General features: G+C 33.1%; 1 protein-coding gene across 1 annotated transcript; it reads left to right on the top strand.

Annotated features, from left to right (window-relative positions):
• Positions 1–13,125: 13,125 nt before the first annotated feature.
• On the top strand, positions 13,126–16,645 carry LOC131068385 (NAC domain-containing protein 67). The gene is made up of 3 exons (XM_058003564.2): positions 13,126–13,575; positions 15,240–15,523; positions 15,796–16,645. The coding sequence occupies exons 1-3, from the start codon at positions 13,401–13,403 to the stop codon at positions 16,465–16,467; spliced, it is 1,131 nt and encodes a 376-aa protein (XP_057859547.2). The 5' UTR covers positions 13,126–13,400; the 3' UTR covers positions 16,468–16,645.
• The last annotated feature ends 6,161 nt before the right edge of the window (positions 16,646–22,806 follow it).

Raw genomic sequence — 22,806 nt, 5'->3', positions numbered from 1 at the left:
GGAGATGAGAACACTTGATGCCATGGAGGAGCTTCCATCTCAGATTCATACACATATTGAGATAACAAGGACACTTGATGCCATGGAGGAGCTTGCATCTCAGATCCAAAAATATCTTCTACACCGATCTTATATATCCACAACCACAATATAAAACATTCAGCAAGTCAGCCAACACAATATGCAATGTAATGTGTAATTGGGTATCGGCTTAAACCGGATCAACCAAAACATATGCGGATCCATCAAATGATTTCAAAATGACTTCCACATGTTGGCTTGATGATGATGTTTGAGTTGTAATGAGTTAATTGATGACTTGTATTGTGTTGTCATTGATGGAAACCATGTTTTATTAGTCATCTGAGTCATTTAGTCCAACCGATAAAGCCTAACCAATAGTAGAGTCAGTTAAACAGTGAACCGTTAAATAGGACAACAATCCAGTAAACTGAGACAGTGTTATGATCAAGTGACCGATACGGAAGATCAGTGAAGAGTTAAATATAGCAGTTTGGAATGTTTGTTCATGACTTTGGCAAGAGTCTATGACTGGAACTGCATCATAAGATTCGATGGTATGAGCAAGTTATGATGTACTAAGCAGTCAATCAAGATGAACAGTTAATTTGTAGAGCAGATACATTTAGATCGGTAAACCGGTAGACAATGTTTTATTTTTGTTTGTGGCCAACATAAGTAAAGCGTGTTGAGCAAGATTTACTAGATACATTGAACCTAGGAAATTGTTCCAAGGCTATTTTCCGACTTAGCAGAGTTGTTTATAAAAGGATGAATATTGTGTGATGATGTATCAAATGAAGGATCTAGATTGAAGATTTGATTGTGTGGTGGAAGGTGAAGCTTTGTATTGATGTCTAGTCGGTGTTAGTTGCAAAACTAAAGCGGATCTAATCAGGCTCAGAAGTGCCGTAGATCAACTACATGTTGTTTCCTAATAGTTGCAGTATTCTAATTCCCTTAACCAGGTAGGTCCTAATAGGTCTAAATGTGTAAATCCCTTAACCGGGTAGCTCATTAATTTGGGTTTAAATACTCCAATGAGGTTACTTCTAACAGGATAAAGTGTGTAATAGGGATAAGTTGTAAAATCCCCTTAGTGGGTGACTCCTAACAGGGTCTACTCTTAACCAGGCATTTTTGTAAAGCTCATAACCGAGGTAGGCCTTTAACAAGGCGCATTCCAAAAGAGTGCATTATTTTGTGGGTACCAATTCCCACTGTGGTTTTTCCCATTTGGGTTTCCATGTGAAAAATATTATGTTATGAGGTGTATGTTTTATTGGGTGTTAGCTTATGTGGTTATTTTCCTTGCATGCTTGTTAAGTTTCAAGTTGATTAAAGTGGTCATAAGATTTTTGTTGTTGTTTTTGCTTGCACTAATTCACCCCTCCCTCTCAGTGCCTTATAAGTTTATCATCACAAGTCGGCCCTATCATCCCATGCACGAGTCTCACCACCACAATCACCGCAACGCTTTTGGACAAAAAATGCTCTATTATCCTGAAATATCAGAGAGAGATTACCGGATCACTTTCTCCACCAGTTACCAAAAATCATGACTACTGGATAGGATTTCCAAGGAGATTTGCCATCAATGACAACCCTGGTCTATTATCCATGCACTAAAATCCACCGGATGAGTGTCAATTGCCAACAAGAACATTTATGGGATATTCTACAAATAGCAAGCTTACTAGTGTTAAGAGGTTGTAGAAGATTAGGTAAAGTATAAATGTGAACATTTCTAAAGAATGAAATTAGACTAAGGTTGCATCTAAACAAGAGGCTAAGATAGAAATTATATCGGTTGCTAAAAAAGAGAAAGTTGATCCAAAAGAGAATGATACTAATAAAAAAGAAGAAGAACGTAAACAAGCTCCTAAAACTCTAGCAAAGTATGTGCAAAAGAATCACTAAGAAGATCAAATCATTAGAGATAAAATAAAAGGTGTTCATACAAGAAGAGGACTTGTAGAATCCAATGAACAAGAAAATTATTGTATCCTATCTCAAGTTTAGACAAAGATCTATGTGGAAGATGGTAAAGATGAGAGTTGGATAAAGGCAATGGAAGACGAGCTAAGCCAAATAGAAAAGAACCAGACATGGAAACTGGTACCTAGATCAATAGACAAAAATGTGATAGGAACTAAGTGGGTTTTCTTGAATAAGTTGAATGAAGATGGAAAATTCACTAGAAACAAGGAAATATTGGTCTACAAAGATTATTCACAAGTTGAAGGTATAGATTTTGGGGATACATTTGCTCTAGTAACAAGGATGGAAGCTATAAGGATTTTTCTTATATTTGCAGCTCATGCAAAATTTAAGTATATCAGATGGATGTCAAGTTAGCATTCTTGAATGGAGAACTTGAGGAAGAAGTATACATTGAACAACTAGATGGGTTCAAGCTATCAGAAGATCTAGATATGGTTTGCAGATTGAAGAAGGCATTGTATGGAATCAAGCAAGCTTTCATAGCTTGGTATGCAAGATTCGATAGGTATTTGTTGTAGTAGAATTTCAGAAAAGGTACTACATATAGAAATCTTTATTTCAAAATTGAAGGTGATAAATTATCGATTGGTGTTGTGTATGTTGATGATATTGTATTTGGAGGAGATGATAGTGTATGTAGGAAGTTTGTAGAAGAGACACAAAAGGAATTTGCGATGTCTATGATAGGTGAGTTGTCATTTTTCTTTGGTCTACAAGTTACTCTGTGAGAAAAAGGCATTTTTATTTCTTAGACCATGTATATCAAAGAGATGTTAAAGAATTTTGAGATGGAGAATTCTAAACCAGTTGCCATCCCTATGGCTACTAGTTGTAAGTTAAGCAAGGATGATGGATCTCTGAATGTTGATAAAAAAAGGTGTAGATAATTGATTGGAGGATTATGGTATTTTACTACTTCAAGACTAGATATTATGTAGGTTGTGTGTTTAGTGGCTAAATATTAGGCTAGTCTTAAGCAATCACATGATCAAGCAGTGAAGAGGATATTCAAATATTTGAAAGGGACTCCAGATTATTGGTTATGGTATAAGAAGGATGATTATTTCACATTGAAAACATATACAAATGTTGATTGGGATAGATGTATAGATAATAGAAGTACAAGTGGTGGTGTATTTTTCTTGGGAGACAAATTGGTCTCTTGGTTGAGTAAGAAATAAAATTTAGTATCATTATCTACTGCAAAGATGGAATACATTGTAGTAGCATCTTGCTGTACTTAGGTCATGTGGATGAAACAAACTCCAAAGATATCAAGGTAGTGTATGATGAAATAATTCCTATTTTGTGTGATAATATAAGTGCTATTAACTTTTCAAAAAATATGGCAATGCATTTAACGACTAAACATATTGCAATCTGGTATCATTTCTTAAGAGAGAAGGTTTTAGAGAAAGAAGTCAGATTGGAGTATATACCCACTAAATAATAGATTGTAGATATCTTTACTAAAGAATTGACTAAGGATACCTTTGAGTATCCCCAATAGAAGTTTGGGTTCATTGTCCCTCCCTTTTAAAACTAGATGCATTTAGGTAGTGCATGTGTTCAAGGGAAGTTCTAAAGTTCATCTTTTGCTCCTAGATTGATGCAATGGCTTCTCTCAAGGGGAGCAGTAAGTATTGTAGTTATTAGAGATTATTAGTTAGGGAGAGAGAAATTTCAACAAAGTTCTCTGTCTTTAGTGCCAAAGGGAGAGAGAGATACAGATTGGGAGAGAGCTCAGTTGTATGTGCTCTTTGTTGTTGGTGGTGTTACCATTAATGACAAAGGGGGAGAATGTTGGAAACTTGAGTTATGTTGTGTTGTCATTGATGTCAACCCATCTAGTGTTGTCATTAATGTCACAATGTGATCCAGATGGTTTGAAAGTGTGTTTTGGTGAAGATGCTGAGGTGTTTTTGGAAGACTGGTGTAAGGTTGGTGTAGTGGAAGTTTCAATATGCAGGAAACAATATTTATGTAGGAAAGAGTATTTAATGTCCCAGTGGAAGAATGCTTTGCATTTCTTTGGTATGTGAAGATTATGTGTTGCAGCTCTAGATATAATTTTTATGATTTGTGTATGTTGTACTATCAAGTATACAGGTCATTTGTTGCTCAGATGGTAGAGTGGGTTATTGTTGTTTCTGACAATGATGCTATCTATCAAAATTGGTCTCCAGAGGATTCTCGGTGGCTTCCAGATATGTGGATTCAGGTGTTGCAGTTTGGAGGACATGTTTATTTGGTTTTTCATTTTTTTTGTGATGGTTTGATTGGCATGTGAAGTTATGATGTTCTGAGTTAAGTGTTGTCAGCTGGTCTAATTTTCAGTTGATTGTGATGGCACATCTTACTTGGTTCATATTCTTTTGGTCCAAGTTTGCATTGGAGAATGAGTTCAGTTAGTGTTTTGGGTCTCACCATGACATGTGGAGATCCACATTGTGTAATTTTTATTGAAGGGTAGTTTTGGAGCTGACTTGTTAATTTGCTTTAATGTTTATTTACATGTTTCATTTGATGTTGACCTTGGAGGATGTGTTAGGATGTGTGGTTCATTAGAATCATTTGGAAAGGATGTGATGTGATTTATTTGGGTCCTCTCTATCTCCTAGAGTGGATCGGAATGGATATTTTCAATTTGGGTGGCCGAATTTACGTAATATTGTTTATTTTGTCTGTGACCAACCTAGTCAAAGGTTTTAATGAATAATCTTATATACAATGGAGTGCGAATGTGTGAGTGATGATAGGTGATGTGTGTGATTTGATGTGTAACAAATGTGAATAATTTACAAACAGATTTGGTGTTGGAGATGTGTGAAAGTCAGTTGTAAAGAGCTTTGATAATGATATCTTTAGTATGATAGTGTTCTAAGATAGTGTTTGAAGTTAGATGTGTTTTCCATGATATTGGCCACTTGATATGGTGGTTCAAGGATTATTTCATGATCAGGAGATCTTGTTATTTCAATTCAGTTATTCTTTCCTCTGTCGGAAGATAGTGAGTCTCTTGGGAGCTTTTTGTATCTTGCCCTAAGATGGTGTTTCTCAATCCTAGAAGTCATTTGTATCTTTCCCTAAGGCCATTCACCTTAGTTCTGCAAGTCCTCTCAGGAGCAGTGAGTTTTGGAGGCAACATTGTAATAAATTATATTCATATTTTGAGAGTGATTTTCACTGTGTTTTTTTCCTGCTTAGGGTATTTCACATAAATTTGGTGTTCATGTGTTTGTTGTGATTTATGATTTCATAATTTATTATTTTTGTGATTATATAGTTGTGGTTTGAGAGTTTAAAGATCATAAATTAAGTATATTGAGTTCTAAACTTATTCACCGCCCCCCCTCTTAGTGTTGTGGTGTGTTCAAAATTGGTAACTAGAGTTTCTTTAAATTAATAGAAGGTACTCTAATAGTGATTTCTAACTCTTTACTCTACATAATTCATCATTAGGCAAGTGAGTGATCAAGTTGTAGATGGTACAAGGGAAGTGGTTGTTGGGCATGAATGATGCATGAAACCCATACACTAGAATTGGATCCCACCCAACATGTATTTTAATTACTAGAGATGCCTTAAAAAAATTCTATAGAAGTTTTAGACATAAAAATTGGGTTACTAAACTCTTATCACTATTGCAAATGGCCTAGGAATAGCCACATCCCTCACAAGTCATCAAATCAAATTCATGATGGAAATATTAGACTAAATGTGTTGCTTCAATGGAAAGTAATATTTTCTTTTGAAGTCCTAGGAGCATGCCACATGGCACCTATCAAGGAGGCCACAAATAAAATAAATAAAAAAGGAAACAAAGGTGGGCATTGTTGGTAATAAGTATACTTAGTGAAAAAAGAAGAAACATAGGCTTGTACATGAGGACCAATTGGTGGGGGTTGGCACTTAGAAATTTCTCTACAATATATCAAATCCTAATGCATCATCAAATTAAAAATGATATGGCACAATCAAACAACATGCATTCACTTAAAACAACATTATAAATTTGTATAATTTCCCTATGTACACCTTAAAACTATAAAACTACTAAGGCAAGAATGATTTGCCTCGGTTGCAAGTCATGTTAAAAAAAAATCTGAACAAGGTAGAGGAAATATGTCTCAAGTGTTTATCAAAACTACTAGTCAAGTATTGTAGGCTCATAAATGCAAAAGGAAAGGAAAACCAATTTTTAGATCATAAAATCTATCAAGTCAATTCAATGCATTGAGATTGATCTCACACTATCCTCTAAGATGAAGCTTTTTGAGCTTTACTAGGGGCAAGGACTCAAGAGCATGCTCTAAATCTTGAGATAACGTTTATAGATTTAAAGGTTTGTTTAAGTAATGATATTAATAGTAAAACTGTGAGTTCAAGGTTATTAATATTGACCATTATTAATAAAAAAAATTGAATTAAATGTGCTTGTTAGATTCAAAAAGTAACAAATCATGAAGCGGAAGAGGGGTTCTTTATGACAACTCTAATTAAAACATACTAATGTAACATCATATTTTTTCACATTGAACAAGCTAAGAAAAATCTCAATAAAATGAAAGGCAGCCTAAAGAAATGATTGCACAAAGAAAGAAGAACTAATCCTAAATAGTTGAACCAATTAGCTCAACAACAAAGAACTTGTCTACTAAACAAAACAGAGACAAGCTGTAGCAACAGTTGAAACATTACAAGGTTGAAAATACAATGAGCTACCCTTTTTGTGCTCTTAGCTGAAGAATGGTGACAAGGATAGTGCTCGAATTGGTAAACAGTTGGATCAGATTAAGTACCATTTTTGCAGCTTCAATGTAACATCATATTTGATGATATGGACCTAACACTTTTAATTTTAAACTATAAACTTATTAAATAAACTACTATAACAATCTTAAGGACTCTGTCTATGTTGTAATTCTACTAACAGTTGTTATTTTGTTGTTATTGTGCCTGTATTTGGGTCAGCCCCCTAGTTTGGACTACTTTCAATATCAAAAACAATCTTAAAGACTCAAAATTACTACATATAATTAATAAAAACAAAATTAAAAGACACAACCATTAAATCCTCTCCTTTAATAATATACCAACCATTATGATTTTATCTTTAATATAATCACAATTTCTATTTTTTAACACTCTTCGAGACAATGTTTTTAATTATATAAAAAAACAATTATATATAATTTCATACTCCAAGATATTTAGATCAAGATTCATAAAACATTTTTAATTTTACATATTTAAATATTTTTTTAATGGGTAAGAGACTCATAGTGGAAATTTTAATGAGAGTTCAACCTTAGACAAATTGACCCACTTTAAGAAAGAGGGGTAAAAGTCCAGTTTTTTACACGTGGGTTAGCAATATTTTTATTGTGATAAATGTTTTTGTTTTTTCACAGACGTTCCAACTACCTCAACGAAAGTGACATTTGAGATACAATGTATGAAAGCTCTCTAGTAATAATAATAATAATTATAACCCATGCCTTATCTTTTGTGGTAAATAAATTCACTGCATGGTAAATACTTTTTGATATGCTCTCACCGTCACCTTTTAGATATTCCTTGCAGCCTTATGTGTTGGCATACTTTATAATGTATTAAAAGTTATATTGTGGATGTTATCATCTACCTTATATTATCATTAATTTATTATGTATGGAATATCTATGCTATTATTGGAGATTTTTATTATTTTTATATATTATTAAGTGTTTGTGTGTTTGGAATTATTTTGGGACATGAATCTTTTTTAGTGATATGTATTTTTATAAGATTATATAATTATTAGGATTATCTGGTTTTGTTAATTTATCTATACTAAAGACAAATTAATGTACTTTCATAGTTATCTCCAACGCAAATGTTTAACAGACTTATTGTTTGAAATGTTCTATTTATTTGTCACAATACATTCATGACATTGATTGCTTTACATGATCCATGCACTTACAAGTTTATTTATGATTACACTTACATTTCATATATTATTATTTTTATCTTCAATTTGTGGATGTAATTAATTGAAGATGAGCATATTCTAGATCACTAACACTCTTATCCATAAACAATCATATATAGTTCAACTAATTATAAGTACGTATAAAAAGGCTCATAACTTATCTAGATGCATCCTAATAAAATAACATGGTAGCATCTAAATTAAAATGGTTCCTAGAATAGCTATGTGTGATTAAAAAATTCACACATTTTTTGCTAAAAGCATAATTCTAAGTCATCATCATGGGATTAAAAATCATAATGTTTATAATGGCACTGCTTAATATATTATGTTATCATATGACCACAACATTGGAAGAAGTGATAATGGCGGTGCTTAGTATATTATGTTATCATATGACCACAACATTGGAAGAAGTGATATCACACCACTTCCTATAATAAACATTCATTTTATAATATTGAGACAATTACGTTCGTGACATATTATGATTCATTCTTTATCATAATTACTACAATTGAATGATTATCCTTCTATTTGATACTAATATATTTTCAACTATCAATTCTTAATTTATTTTTAATTAATTAAGATTATCCTTAGAATAAAGTACTTTTTTGTTAACACTAGTTTACAATTATAATAACTTAGTCTTCACTGTAATCATATTTTTCATATTAAAACACTTTTTAAGGTAGTCTATCTTCTTTCTAACACGAGTTAGTAATTATATTGAAATATTTTGCCATTTTTTTTTATACTCTTCAAGATAGTCTTCTCTATTTACATGCAAGAAACTCATGTTGATACATAATATTTTTAAAGATTAAGAATTGTTGATGTTAAATCTACCAATATTTCAACATAAATCAATCAGGTTAAGTCAAGTAAAAGTCTAATAATAACTTTATATGAACATAAAAATATTTTATATACAATTAATATTATTAATATTTTTATTCCATGCATTAATTACACGATAAAACACATAAAAAAAATTAATGACATCCATGCAACCAAATAATCTTTGTGACCTAAATGTTTTCACACTAACCCTATGTTATAAGGAAAATTTCCCAACGTGCTTCCCATGCATCTCTTCATGGAAGTGATGTTTGAGATACATGGTTCATGGCAATACAGTGTACACATAATAAATGGGTGACAACTTCATTGAGGGCATGCATCTTTTCTAATGTTATGTATATTTTCACAAGATTACTTGGCTATTAGGACACCTTACCTTCTTAGGAGAAAATTTATCTACCTTCAAAACTATCTCCAAACCATATGTTTACCGCACCTATCTTCAAGATGTTTTATTTAAGTTTTTCACAATGCAGTCATAGCCTTGATTAGTCTGCATGATCTATGCATTTAATAGATGTAACCAAATATCCTACCATTAAGACTCTTATCTATAAATACTCATAAGCAATATAAAAAAATATAAGTAATTTTACAATGGCTCATAACTATATCTGGATGCATTGAAATCATATAACATGGTAGTGCCCAAATTAGAATGCTTTTGGTAAAAACTATATGTGATTCATACATAATCCTTACAATAGAATGTGAAACGTAATTTCTATAATGATAGTACATTATGTGCCATGCTCTCTTATGACCAAAACATTAAATTCAGTATTATCACATTTCTCATATAGGTAGTGCTTGATTTATTCTATAACCAATTTACTTTCTATAACCAATTTACTTTCTCCAACCAATATTTACATCCATTTTATAATATTGAGGCAACTACATTCTTGAGATATCAGGGCTTATTCTTTACCATAATTACAATGGTTATCTTTTATATTTATTTTTGTAAATATCTTTTCAATTAATAATTTTTAATTATCATTTCGTTAATTTATATCAATCATGCTTTATTTTTTGTATCTATTTAAATTATTAAAATCGTCTTTAGGAAAAAATATTTTTCATTTACAATAATTTACAGTTAAAACTTCATGTAATTTTCACAATTCATAATGATAGATTTGAATTTTTGAATTAAACTATATGCAATTTGATGATGAAAAAATTGCACACAATTTAATCCAAAAATTCAAATCTATAATTTACAACTATAAGAATTTACTCTTCCCCACAATCACATTTTCCACATTTTTCATATTTTAATACTCTTCAAAATAGTCTTTCTTCTTTATGACATGAATTAGTAGCTAAATTGACATGTTTTGCCATATTTTTAGTACTCTTTAGAGTAGTCTTCCATTTTTATGTATAAGATGTTCACATTGATGTTTTAATCTAATCTTACATAATGTTTTAAAAGATTAAGAATCATTTATGATGAAACTCTCAACTTAAATCAATCCACTTAAACCTAGCAAAAGTCTAATAATAACTTCATATGAACATTAAAAAAATATTATATTCAATTAATATTATTAATAGTTTTTATCCATCACATATAAAAATTTGTAATAATATCCACCCAACCAAATAAACTACATGACTAGAATGCCTTCACTCTAATCCTATATTTTTTTTATTATTGGTAATTGGACGAAGCTGATAAGATGTACATACCCAATGGGATTTGAACTTGTGACCTCTCTTTCAAGAGTACAAGTTCTCCATCACTAGACCAACTCAAGTTGTACCACTCTAATCCTATGTTATAGGAGCACATTTTGCATATTTTAATACTCTTCAAGATTGTATGTTTTCTTTATAAATGAGTTAACCAAATAAAATACATGATGAAAACACATTCACTCTAACCCTGTGTTATAGGAACACATTTTTCATATTTTAATACTCTTAAAGGTAGTCTTTCTTCTTTAGGATGTAACCTAGTAATTAAATTGAGGTATTTTGGTATTTTTTTATACTCTTCAAGGTAATATGCTTTCTTTACAATATGAGTTAACCAAATTAACTATATGATGAAGACACGTTCACTCTAACCCTATGTTATAGGGACACATTTTCCATATTTTAATATTCTTAAAGGTAGCCTTTCTTCTTTAGGTCAAGCTAAAATTGAGATATTCTGACATATTTTTAATACTCTTCAAGGTAGTGTGTTTTCTTTATAACATGAGTTAACCAAATTAACTATATGACAAAGACACCTTCACTCTAACCCTATGTTTTAGGGACACTTTTTCCATATTTTAATACTCTTCAAGGTAGTCTTTCTTCTTTAGGACACAAGCTAATAATTAAATTGAGATATTTTGGGCATATTTTTAAGAGATTAACAATCATCTATGTCGAATCTCTCAATCTTTCAACACAAATAAACCTACTTAAACCCCAAAAAAGTCTATTAATAACTTTATATGAACATAAAAAGTATTACATCTAATCAATATTAACAACGTTTATAGTTTATAATCTTACATAATGTTTTGAGAGATTAACAACCATCTATGTTGAATCTATCAATCTTTTAACACAAATCAACCCATTTAAGCCAAGAAAAAGTCTATTAGTAACTTCATATGAACATAAAAAGTATTACATCCAATCAATATTATCAACGTTTATAATTCATTTTTTTTTCTAAATGATACAATGAATAAAAAGATTTTAATAACATCTACATGACCAATAATTTTTTTCTAAATGATACAATGAATAAAAAGATTTTAATAACATCTACATGACCAATAATTTTTTTCTAAATGATACAATGAATAAAAAGATTTTAATAACATTCAGAGGACCAATAACCATCAATGACCCCAAAATGCTTTCACACTAACCTACATGACCCCAAAATGTTTTCACACTAACCCACATGACCTAAAAGCTTTCTAACATCCTCACGACCAATAACCATCCATGATCCCAAAATGCTTTCACACTAATCTCCTAATCCCAAAATACTTTCACATTAACTTACATGACCTCAAAAAAAATTTCACACTAACCTACATGACCCAAAAACTTTCTAACATCCACACGATCAATAACCATCGATAACCCTGAAATACTTTCACACTAATCTACTGACCCAAAATGTTTTCACCCTAACCTACATGATCCAAATGCTTTCACACTGGCCCTATGTTATCGGGCTACTTTGTCCAACGTGTTTTCCAAGCACCACCTCATTGAAGTGACATTTGAGATACATTCATGGTAGTACAATGCACTGAGAATGAATTAATAGATGAAAGTTCTAGTAACATTAAAGTCGGCACAGAAATGACCCTCCTTATCCTCACTGTAAAGCACTCACCTCTTTCCACGTAAGCCATACAAAAAATCCAGAATATAGTGGCATCTAGTAAAGGATAAACCATCACAATAATAATATCTTTTCCTAGAACAAAACAAGGAAGTGTGCTCACATTCTGTTGAATTACAAGGAATCCAGTTAAAAAATACATTAAAAGGGTCAAAAGATTTGACAAAAAGTTAGAGAAAAAACTATAAAAAAGTGTGGATATCAACATGTGCTCATTCAGAGAAAATAATAAAAAAATCATGAACTTAAACAAATACATTGCATGGTCGCTTTATGGTTGACTGAAAAAAACATTAAATGGACCGGCCCTAATAATTTAGTCTTTTTAGAGAAAAAAAATTATGTAAGTGGCATGAAGCAATCAATAAAATTCAACACATTTGAAGTTTCGTCCTAGCTTCCTAATGCGAATCTTCTGCCACCTTCTCAATATTGCTGATAACGACATATTCGGCCGAAAATTCACGATGACTCAGCCGCCGTGCCGCCGAAACGCGACAAAAGTGGGCCCGCCAGCTCATGCGTTGTGACGTAAGCGCTGACGTAACTCAACTGAAAACAATATTGGCTTTTAGTTTGATAGTTATCTGAAAATCAGCTGAACCTTCCAAACGCACACGTGGACACTGTTTGGGCGCCAGTTGTTAAGCCTGTCTGTCGGTCAAGCGCGGGCGGTCGAGATGCCGGTTTCATCGATAGACCACTGTTGACATGCCACGTAGCACGAGGGGGAATTTTTGCCTGGCATGCGTTTGAAACGTCTGACTAGACGGTCGCTTTTGCCCCAAGATTTCATCGGGTCCATGCACCTACACGTGGTGGATGACGTCACGCGTGGCGACTTGGATGATGTTGACATTTGCCCGCCGCCTAGGCTGACTGACCAGATTGTTCGTTCTTCATGCCTGCCCTGGATCATGGGCAACATGGGCGCACCATGCCATCTCTCAGGGCTTATAAAGCCTCTCTCCCTTGCTGTTTTTATAAAATTTTTAGAAACACCAACAAGAGGGGAAAAAGAAGAGAAGTCTCTTGCTTTCTTGCTTTTCTTGAGATCTTTTCTGGTTTTTTGAGATTTTTTGGAGTGGGCATATAAGGAAGGAGAAGAGATTTGGATTGGATTGGATTGGAGTGAAGGGTGAAGAGATAGCTTTTGATAAGATGGGTAGACAGGATGCTGAAGCTCAGTTGAATTTGCCCCCTGGATTCAGATTTTACCCCACTGATGAAGAGTTGGTGGTACACTATCTGTGTAGGAAGGCTGCCTCACAGAGCCTGGCTGTTCCTATCATTGCTGAGGTGGACTTGTACAAATATGATCCATGGCAGCTCCCAGGTTTGTAATCTTTTTTTCTTTTGAAACCATTTTGAGATTTTTTTTAATCAATTTTAGCCCCTGGTTTTTTTTCATTTTAGCTTTTGAATCCATTTTGAGATTATTGCTAGGACTGAAGGTTTTTTGCCACTGGTTTGTGTTCATTTTAGCTTTCAGAGCCAGTTTGAAGTTTTGGTTAAACTTATTGGCTTTTATCCCCTGGTTTCTACCATAAAAAATGTGTGTTTCATCATTGTTATGTTTGTCTCTTTGGGTTCAAGTTCTGTAAATGAGTGTTTTACCATTGCTATGTTTGTCTCTTTGGGTTCAGCTTCTGTAAATGAGTGTTTCATCATTGCTATGTTTGTCTCTTTGGGTTCAGCTTCTGTGGATTCCTGAACATGAAGTTTTTGATAAATCTGTAGGTTTTTAGTCCCTGGTTTGTATTCATTTTAATTTTTAGAGCCTATTTTAAATTTCGGCCAAATTTCTGGCTTTTATCCCCTGGTTTCTATCATAATTTCATCATTGTTATGTTTGTCTATTTCGGTTCAGCTTCTGTGGGTTCTTGAAGATGTAGTTTTTTATTCAACCTTTAGGTTTTTAGCTCCTGGTTTGTATTCATTTTAGCTTTCAGAGCTAGTTTGGAATTTTGGTAAAACTTATGGCTTTTATCCCCTGGTTTCTGCCATATAAATTGTGTGTTTCATCATTGTTATGTTGTCTTTTTAGGTTTAGCTTCTGTGGGTTCCTGAACCTGTAATTTTTTATAAACCTGAAAGTTTTTAGCCCCAGGTTTGTATTCATTTTGGCTTTTAGAGCCAATTTGGAATTTTGGTAAAACTTATGGCTTTTATCCCCTGGTTTCTGCCATATAAAATGCATGTTTTATCACTATTATGTTTGACTATGTGGGTTCAGCTTTTGTGGATTCATAAACATGTTAAGGTAATCCTTTATCGAAATTGAATTCATTGTTCTGGTTTCACCTTTCAATTTATGCTGCCGTAGTTTGTGCTTGTAGGGTGCTGTGCTCTGTTTTTCATTTTAGGTTTACAGATTTCTGCTGTTCTGTTTTTGGCTTAATCTTGCCCTATTTAAGTATTAGATGTAGTCTGCATGAGTGCTACTGAGTTTTGTAGGGTAGTAGTGCCCTGTTTTTGCATTTGAGGGTTTTTTGGTTTCCAACTTTTCCATTCTGTTTTTGGTATGCCCTTGCCCTGTTTCTGCATTGGAAATAATGTGACCCGTTCCTACAATTCTGGTTTAAATCTTGATTTCCTTTATAAGATTATCCTTCCCAGATCTTATAGTGAATTCATGGCATACATTAATAAACAGTTGAAACTATCGGGCAATCCATAGGCGGTGTTGGGGGTTCCATAAGGGGACTTCATTTCTGTGTTTGATGCCCCTTTTGTTTAGTGACTTGTTCGTTTAATATCCATCATGGGCTTCTGAAACCCTCAATATAAATTTTCTTATCCATGGTATGGATATATGGGTTAGTTTATATTTTATTCTCGATTATGGGTGTGGCTATTTGTGAACAATTGAATCACCTTCACTGCAGTCCTGCATATGCCTATGTCTCTCTGCCCTGAGAGTGAATTCTATATTGTCTTTTATTTTTGCTAGAAAAATTATTTTAACATTGTTCTGATTCATGCATTCTGTGTTTACAGAAATGTCACTGTTTGGAGAAAAGGAGTGGTATTTCTTCACTCCCAGGGACAGGAAGTATCCAAATGGCTCTCGTCCGAACAGGGCTGCTGGTTCTGGGTATTGGAAAGCCACTGGTGCAGATAAACCCATTACCACTCGGATCGGTGGCAGGCGTGTGGGCATCAAAAAGGCTCTGGTTTTCTATGTTGGAAAAGCACCCAAAGGAAACAAGACTAACTGGATCATGCATGAGTACCGCCTCGCCGATGTCACTAGGCCTGCAAGGAAGAAGGGCTGCCTAAGGGTAATGCATCTCTCCCTAAATTATTCTCTTCTGTATGTTTCTGTGTACATAGATAGAGCATTATGGATCTTGATTGGTAGTAAAATTCACACTCCACAACATTGGATTTCAATGTAATATAGTCAAGACTGGAGCCATATCTCATGGAAGTAGTGTAGTCTTATGGTTCAGTGTTAGTGGCACTTTTGGATTGTGTTAAAGATAAGTCTAGATTTGAGGGTTTTGTGTGAATTTGTCCATGTTCCTGATGACTGAAGTTTATTTTGTTGCAGTTGGATGACTGGGTGCTTTGCCGAATATACAATAAGAAGAGCAGTGCTGAGAAGTTAGCAAAGGAGCAGAAGGAATGTTCTTCAGATGCAGCAATTGATTCATTTCATGGAGACAACGAAAAGGATACAGAAATGTTGCCCACTGAGATTACCATAATGAACTCAAGCATGGAGCATTCGGAAAGAACTTCAGAAGATTCAAGCAAATGTGCCCCTTTTTCAAATTACAGGGCAGGTTCTGATATAACCTCCAACAAGTACAACTCAAACCAGCTTTTCCAGCAGAATTTGAACACTTCAAATGTTGCCAGTGCCCCAATGGATCTTCCAGATCCAGCTCCACTTTTCAGCTCTATGAATAACAATAACAGGTCAAACTATAATTCCACAAAATTTGTTCCCATGCTTCTCACTGATTCCAGCTGTTCGATACCCTCCTCTCCTGAGATCAAAACTGAAAAAGGTGAAGTGCAGAGCAAATTTAGATTGGCAGAGTTAATGAAGCAGCAGGATAATGATCTTAATCAGCAGCCAATTTTCAGCTTCAGCTTCGATGGATTCCAAAGCCCATTCCCACAATTAGATCAAATGCAACCCACTCCTAGTAGTGACCCTTTCCAAGATTACATAGCCAGCCTAAGTGCTCCAGGATACACACACAGACCTTATTAGATGGAGTGAGTTTAGGCTTAAGCAAGGGGTCATATAACATATATCAACATAGAATCAGTCTGTACAGTCATTGGGACATTTGTTGTAGTGTAGCCAAATTCATTCTTTCACTCCTTAAATGAGAGTGTTTGTAATGCTCTGCTGATTTTTTCAATGGGAAATTCCAAATTTGCTCTTCTGAGAGTGTATCATAGTTTCAGCTTCATTTTCAACCCAGTCACATTAAACATTGAGTTGGAGTCAAAATTGAATGCCAATGCCAATGCCATAAATTTTGTACAGCTTAGATAGACAGTTTCCAGGCCAATCCTACCTATAATACCCTTATTATTACTAGTAGTAAACGTTGTGTTTTGTTTGTGCACAAAAGTAGTGCACTCTATGAAGACTTAAACCTCTCTTCTATCAGGAGAAGCAGTTTATTTGTAACAATAAAAAAGTCGTCATATATCCTTATTAACAGGATATACATGACTTTTGAGATAAGATGGGGTTTTAACATACTAAGGAAATAAATAATTTGTTTGAGCAATGATTTTTCTTAGCTTACAAAATTAGTTAAACAATATTTATATTAAAGATATCAGATTTTCATAATCCATGGTTTTGAAGAGTGAAGTTTCTAGGTTAGATTCTATAGAAGTTTTTCATCAATGTTTTGGATCACTTTGTGATCTAGAAGGCTAAAGAGAGTACAAAAATGATAAAACATTTTTATATTCATATTTATATTTTTGAAAAATATAGGAACAATATAAAACATTAATAACATCATTGAAATTACACAAACAACTATTCATATTTTAGATTTTAGTAACATCATTCAAATGCCACAAATTGTTATAGCCAAGCATTGTATATTATTTAGATTTTAGTAACATTATTCAAATGACACAAATTGTTATAGCCAAGCATTATATATTTATATTCTATAATAGTTATTTTATGCCATGCTTGGCCAACAAGACTGAATACTAGCAATTGCACTTTGGTATGCAATGGGTGTGCCAAGGAGGTGTGGAAGGTGAATTAGGGAAAATATTGGTCTATTTTTTGGCATAAATAAATTTGTGTAGTATGTGAAACTAAAATAATATCTTTGAATCAAAGAAATGACCAAGTTCCGATGGCACCTTCATATGCAATGGGTATGCCAAGGAGGTGTGGAAGGTGAATTAGTGAAAAAGTTGGTCAATTTTTTTGCATAAATTTGTGTAGTACATGAAACTAAAACTAAATGTTTGAATCAAAGAGATGATCAAGTTCCATTAAACTCATGTTATGTTTGCAATAAAGTGAGAGAGAGAGAGAGAGGTAGAGATAGGGACAAAAAGAGGTAGAGATAGAGGGGGAAAGAGAGAGGGGTGGAGGGATAGGGGAGGGTTAAAGAGATAATCTATATATGGGATGGAGATGGAGATGGGGAAAGAGGAAAGGAAGATGGATGGAGAGAGAGAGGAGGGAGGTACGGGTGAGGGGAGAGAGAGAGAGAGAGAGAGAGAGAGAGAGAGAGAGAGGTTTATAGAGGGAGAAATAAACATATATTGAAAGAGAATTAAAGATATACAAAAAGAAAAAGGGAGAGGTATGGATAAAGAAATAGATAGGGAGATGGGTAGGGAATGAGGGAGGGAGAGATGAAGAGGAATAGAGAGGAGGGAAGATAGAAATATGGATAGAAAGAGAGAGCGAGAAAGGAGAGGGAGATCTATAGATATAGAGGGGGAAGAGTGATATAGATAGATATAGGAAATATAGATGGATAGAGAGGGATATATATATATATATATATATATATATATATATAGAGAGAGAGAGAGAGAGAGAGAGAGAGAGAGAGAGAGAGAGAGAGAGAGAGAGAGAGATACTGTACAAGAGAAATGGAGTGAATAAGAGAGAGATGTGGAGACAATGATATACAAATAGAGAAGGGGAGAGAGAGAGATGGAAATATAGATAGAGGAGGCAAGAGAGAGGTGACATAGATAAGTAATAGAGAGAAAGGTTTAGAGAGATATAGATAGATAAAGATAGGGAGGGAGAAACATGGAGTGTGTGTATAAGAGTTATAGAGATAAGAGTAGAGAGGTATAAAAAGAGGGAGTCAAGGGGATAGAGAGGGAGAGAGAGCGAGAGATAGGGATAGAAAGGAAAGATAGAGAGATATGATGAAAAATATAGAGGGAGAGAGAGATGGGAAGAGATGGAAGGAGAGAGAAAGAGGAAGATAATAAGAGAGCATGTGTGTGTGTGTGTGTGTGTGTGTGTGTGTGTGAGAGAGAGAGAGAGAGAGTAGAAGAGATGAAGATAGAGGAGTGCATAAGAGAAAGAGAGAGAGAGAGATAAAGATAGAGATAGGGAGGGAGAAATATGGAGAGTGTCTATGTGAGTAAGAGAGATATAGAAATAGAGATGGGGAGGGAGAAACATGGAACATGTAAGAGATAGATATAAAGATATATATATATATATATATAGAGAGAGAGAGAGAGAGAGAGAAAATTAACGTGAGTGGTGATGTTGCACGACACACTGACTCAAAGATATGAAGCGTCGAGATCAGAAACAGAGGACGTCATCCCCCTTTAACAATGTTGAGGTTCAAATCCATGAGCACATTGGATCAACAAAGAAAAAAGCCTACAATCACAAGCCCAATGGGGGTTTGAACCTTGGTGGTCACAACAACACCACCACCACTTAACCAACACACTATAGGTAGAACCCCACATTTAAGCTAGGGATGTACTCCCTAGGTGGAATGCAAATGCCTCACTCCAAATCTTGTGGGTAAATCAAGATACAAGATCTTGGAGGCCCCTCAATTGTTGACGCGGTAGAGAGTAACCCCACAAGGTTTGAACCTTGGTTGTAAGCACTACAAGAAAGATCTCTATCTTGCTCTCTTACTTTAGACTTTTAATTTAGATTTTAAGTTGGAATTTATTTATAATATAAATAAATAAAAAATTAAATACAATTATTCTACAATAAATAAATTTTTAATAAAACAATATAAAGTAAATTAATTCTAATATCTTTTAGTTATTATTTTTATTTTTTATTAGTTATATGTTATTATTTGTAACTCTAAAAAAGAAGTAAATAATTAAAATAAAATTTGAACTTAATCCTAGAAGAATTAGAAGAAAACTAATTCTTTCCTTTTCTTAATATTTTTTTTTTCAAAACTAAAAATAAGATAGAATATCTTATAAAAGAAGATAAAATCAAAGTATTTTTATCAAAATAAGATATTAATAAAATATTGTTATTTAATTCAAAATATAATTATTTTATAATAATTTAAAGTTTAATAAGACAAATAATTATAAATTAAATTAATTTTAATCTTATAATTATTATTTGCAATCTCATAACAAGATAAAAAATTAAAATAAATTTTAAATTTAATGAAAAATTAATTTTTAAATAGTAAGAAAAAAAATTAGAATAAAATTAATTATTATTTTTTAATCTTAAAAAAACAAGATAGAGTGTAGTGATAAAAGAAGATAATATTAACAGATATTCTCATCAAATAAGATAATAATAATATAGATAGATTTTTTTTTTATGCACATTATTTTTCTAATTTTTTTTTTTGGGGTAAAAGGCCAATGGACTATACTATATTTATAATATAATAATTATAGATGCTTTACAAAGAACATTCAATTATGATGGAGAGGGGATCTGAGATCAACCCCCTTTTTGACACTGACTAATTGATGTAGCTAATGGAAGGGGACTATACATCCTTCCCACATTGTTTACAATAGGATGGACACCACAATACTGTTGATGGGTACAATTTGAGGCTCGTCTCAAACTATACAAATTAGGTAAAAATAATCTTCACTAACCCTGCAAGTGATTCAACAAGACCCAATATACATGCAATATATTTTGATGGGCTTAATATCAAAATGATAGCGAGGCATATTCATTGCCATTATAGTACAACCTACCTATCAAAGGACAAAATGACAAAATATACCAAATTTAGGTTGTATTTTAAACTGGGTCGAGTTTAGCTTGTATTTTAAACTAGGTTGAGATATTATAGGCCCGTGGCATATGTAGGAAGCTAGAACAAAAATTAACTTTCTTTTAGACACTTTTCTTCTTCTTTTTGAGTGAATTGAGCAAAATGAAAAAAAAAAAAAGCTAAATAAGAGTAAAATAATAAAGCAAATACCTGATTTTCCCTTAGTTTTGCATGCAACCAAGATGCACGAATTGTAGTTCACTTTCCTCATGATGCATGCAAAGAGTTTCTTCAACTTTTGAGAGATGCAACTTGATCCTTTATGCCAAGTACCAACTTTGATTGCTTCATCATTATTTTTCTTCCATGGTATTGAAGATTGAATGCTAGAATTAGAGCCCAAGGTTGCAACAACCAATCATCCATGATGTTAAAATATCTATAACAGGTTTTAAGTGCGGCAACTTGTACACAAGTTCATGTTTATAACCTTTAAGAAGAGGAAATAACATGTGTAAAGAACTTATTTGCAGAAAGCAAACCTACCCTAACTTATTCTACTTAATGATGTAGAGGTTACACATAACCATTAACTGGTGGTAAAAAATATTTTCCCTTTCTCAAAGTAGGTTTCCATGCATTCAAATGTTTGGAGAGAAAATGAAAAGAAGATGACAAAATTTTAAAAATTCAATGCTTTGCCTTCCTTTGAAGTGAAAACCTTCTCCATATTTTTTTATTCTAGAAAATGCATGGGCAGATTGGAGAGATCTTGCAATCCTTCCTTCTGATTTGGTGCATGCACAACTAGAAATGACTCTTTGTTCTTCAAATATCTGATTGGGCAAACCTCCTTTGACTTCAAAAATCTACTTGGGTAGCTATTCTTGGACTTTGAAGGTCTCCAAATAAGTCTCTTTTCCAAGCTTTTGTAATGAAGATAAGATTTCTTCATTGTATTCTTCACCTCTTGCAAGTAATAAGAAATCAATTCTATCTTTAAAGAAACATCATTTGCTATGTCTTGGAGTTATGGTCCCCCAACTAAGGATATTTTGGAAAAAATAGTAGCATTTCTCTTTAGATCTAGTGTTTTGGGGTTTTGATTTGGTGTTTTGGGGGGAATTTGAGAGACAAATATTTCTTGAAGAATTTCTAAAACTAAAAGGTTTCCAAACTAATTTTCCTAATTCCCCAATGACACCTATCCTTGACAACAGTGCCAAAAATTATGGGGTCATTGTAATCCTCATCATTTAATCTAGAGCGGTGTCAATGGCTATATGAAAAAGAGAATGAAGAAAACTTGTTTGACAGTCTATTCTACAACACACTTGTAGGAAAGGAAAGTTAATCTAAAGTACACTTGCATGAAATGAAATTATAATCTATCTCACACTTGCTAGAAATAATATACTTGCTTGAAATTAAATTTACTCTAAGAGATATGAAAAATACATTGTTGGAAATGAAACTAGAAACTATCCTATATCCTCGGGCTAAAACAATCCTTTCTAATTTCCCCTTTCCTCAACTGATTACAATATTTTGATAAAGTATCATTTAATATCTAACCAACCAATCCACTAAGAATGTGGATACAAGATCTTGTTTTAAGGGGTCGTTTACAAAACTTAGAGAAAATAGAAACTGTTGTCCTTCATCACGCCACCTTTGTCTCAATCATTTTTTGTCACAAACTACTCTTTCCTTGTTGTGAATCTCACCAAATGCTCAAAATGTTTTTAGCCCTTTAATTATACTTTCCAGATCATTTTGAATTTTTAAATTTCATTGAGAAATGAGGAAGATATCACTATTTTACTAAGACTGCATTTTTGACTATTTCTAGGTGCCTAATGTTTAGGAAGTCTCAAGTTCTCAACGTGAATGAAAGAATTATTCTTTCGTTCAGTTGACAAAATCATTATTAATCATCACAAAGAAGATGCTACAATCATGTAATTACATTGGAGTGCTTTGATAACTTGAGTTATCTTTGTTGAAGAAAGATAACATAGTGTAGTGTACAACTGCAACTTGCATGAAACAGATACTTTGCCCATTGATTTAAGAATGATTTATGCTCCACGATTTTTCATGAATGTTGGAGTGTGTTGGGAGTCTTGAAGAGCCTTCTCTATCTTCTCTTTAATGTCTTCAAATACTTCTACAATGTCTAGAGTTGTTTGGAGTTAATGTCTGGAGCTCTTTGCTGCAATTGTTTTTGAAGTTTCTTCTTATCATGAGTTATTCAATAACTAATTGAACTGCATTTTAATATATTGCACACTCATGAATACATACTAGAATAAATTTGTATCACATTTATTTACTAAAAATAAACC

Source organism: Cryptomeria japonica, chromosome 5 (assembly GCF_030272615.1).
Source record: "Cryptomeria japonica chromosome 5, Sugi_1.0, whole genome shotgun sequence".
NCBI classification, from domain to species: Eukaryota; Viridiplantae; Streptophyta; class Pinopsida; order Cupressales; family Cupressaceae; genus Cryptomeria; species Cryptomeria japonica.
Note: the sequence above shows the minus strand (reverse complement) of the source record. Positions and strands in the feature narration are given on the sequence as shown.

Bases quoted from the DNA above. Each gene is read 5' to 3' on its own strand.
- LOC131068385 (XM_058003564.2), top strand. From the start codon at position 13,401: ATGGGTAGACAGGATGCTGAAGCTCAGTTGAATTTGCCCCCTGGATTC. The intron at 13,576-15,239 runs GTTTGTAATCTT...CTGTGTTTACAG, and splicing joins TGATCCATGGCAGCTCCCAG to AAATGTCACTGTTTGGAGAA. The intron at 15,524-15,795 runs GTAATGCATCTC...ATTTTGTTGCAG, and splicing joins GGAAGAAGGGCTGCCTAAGG to TTGGATGACTGGGTGCTTTG.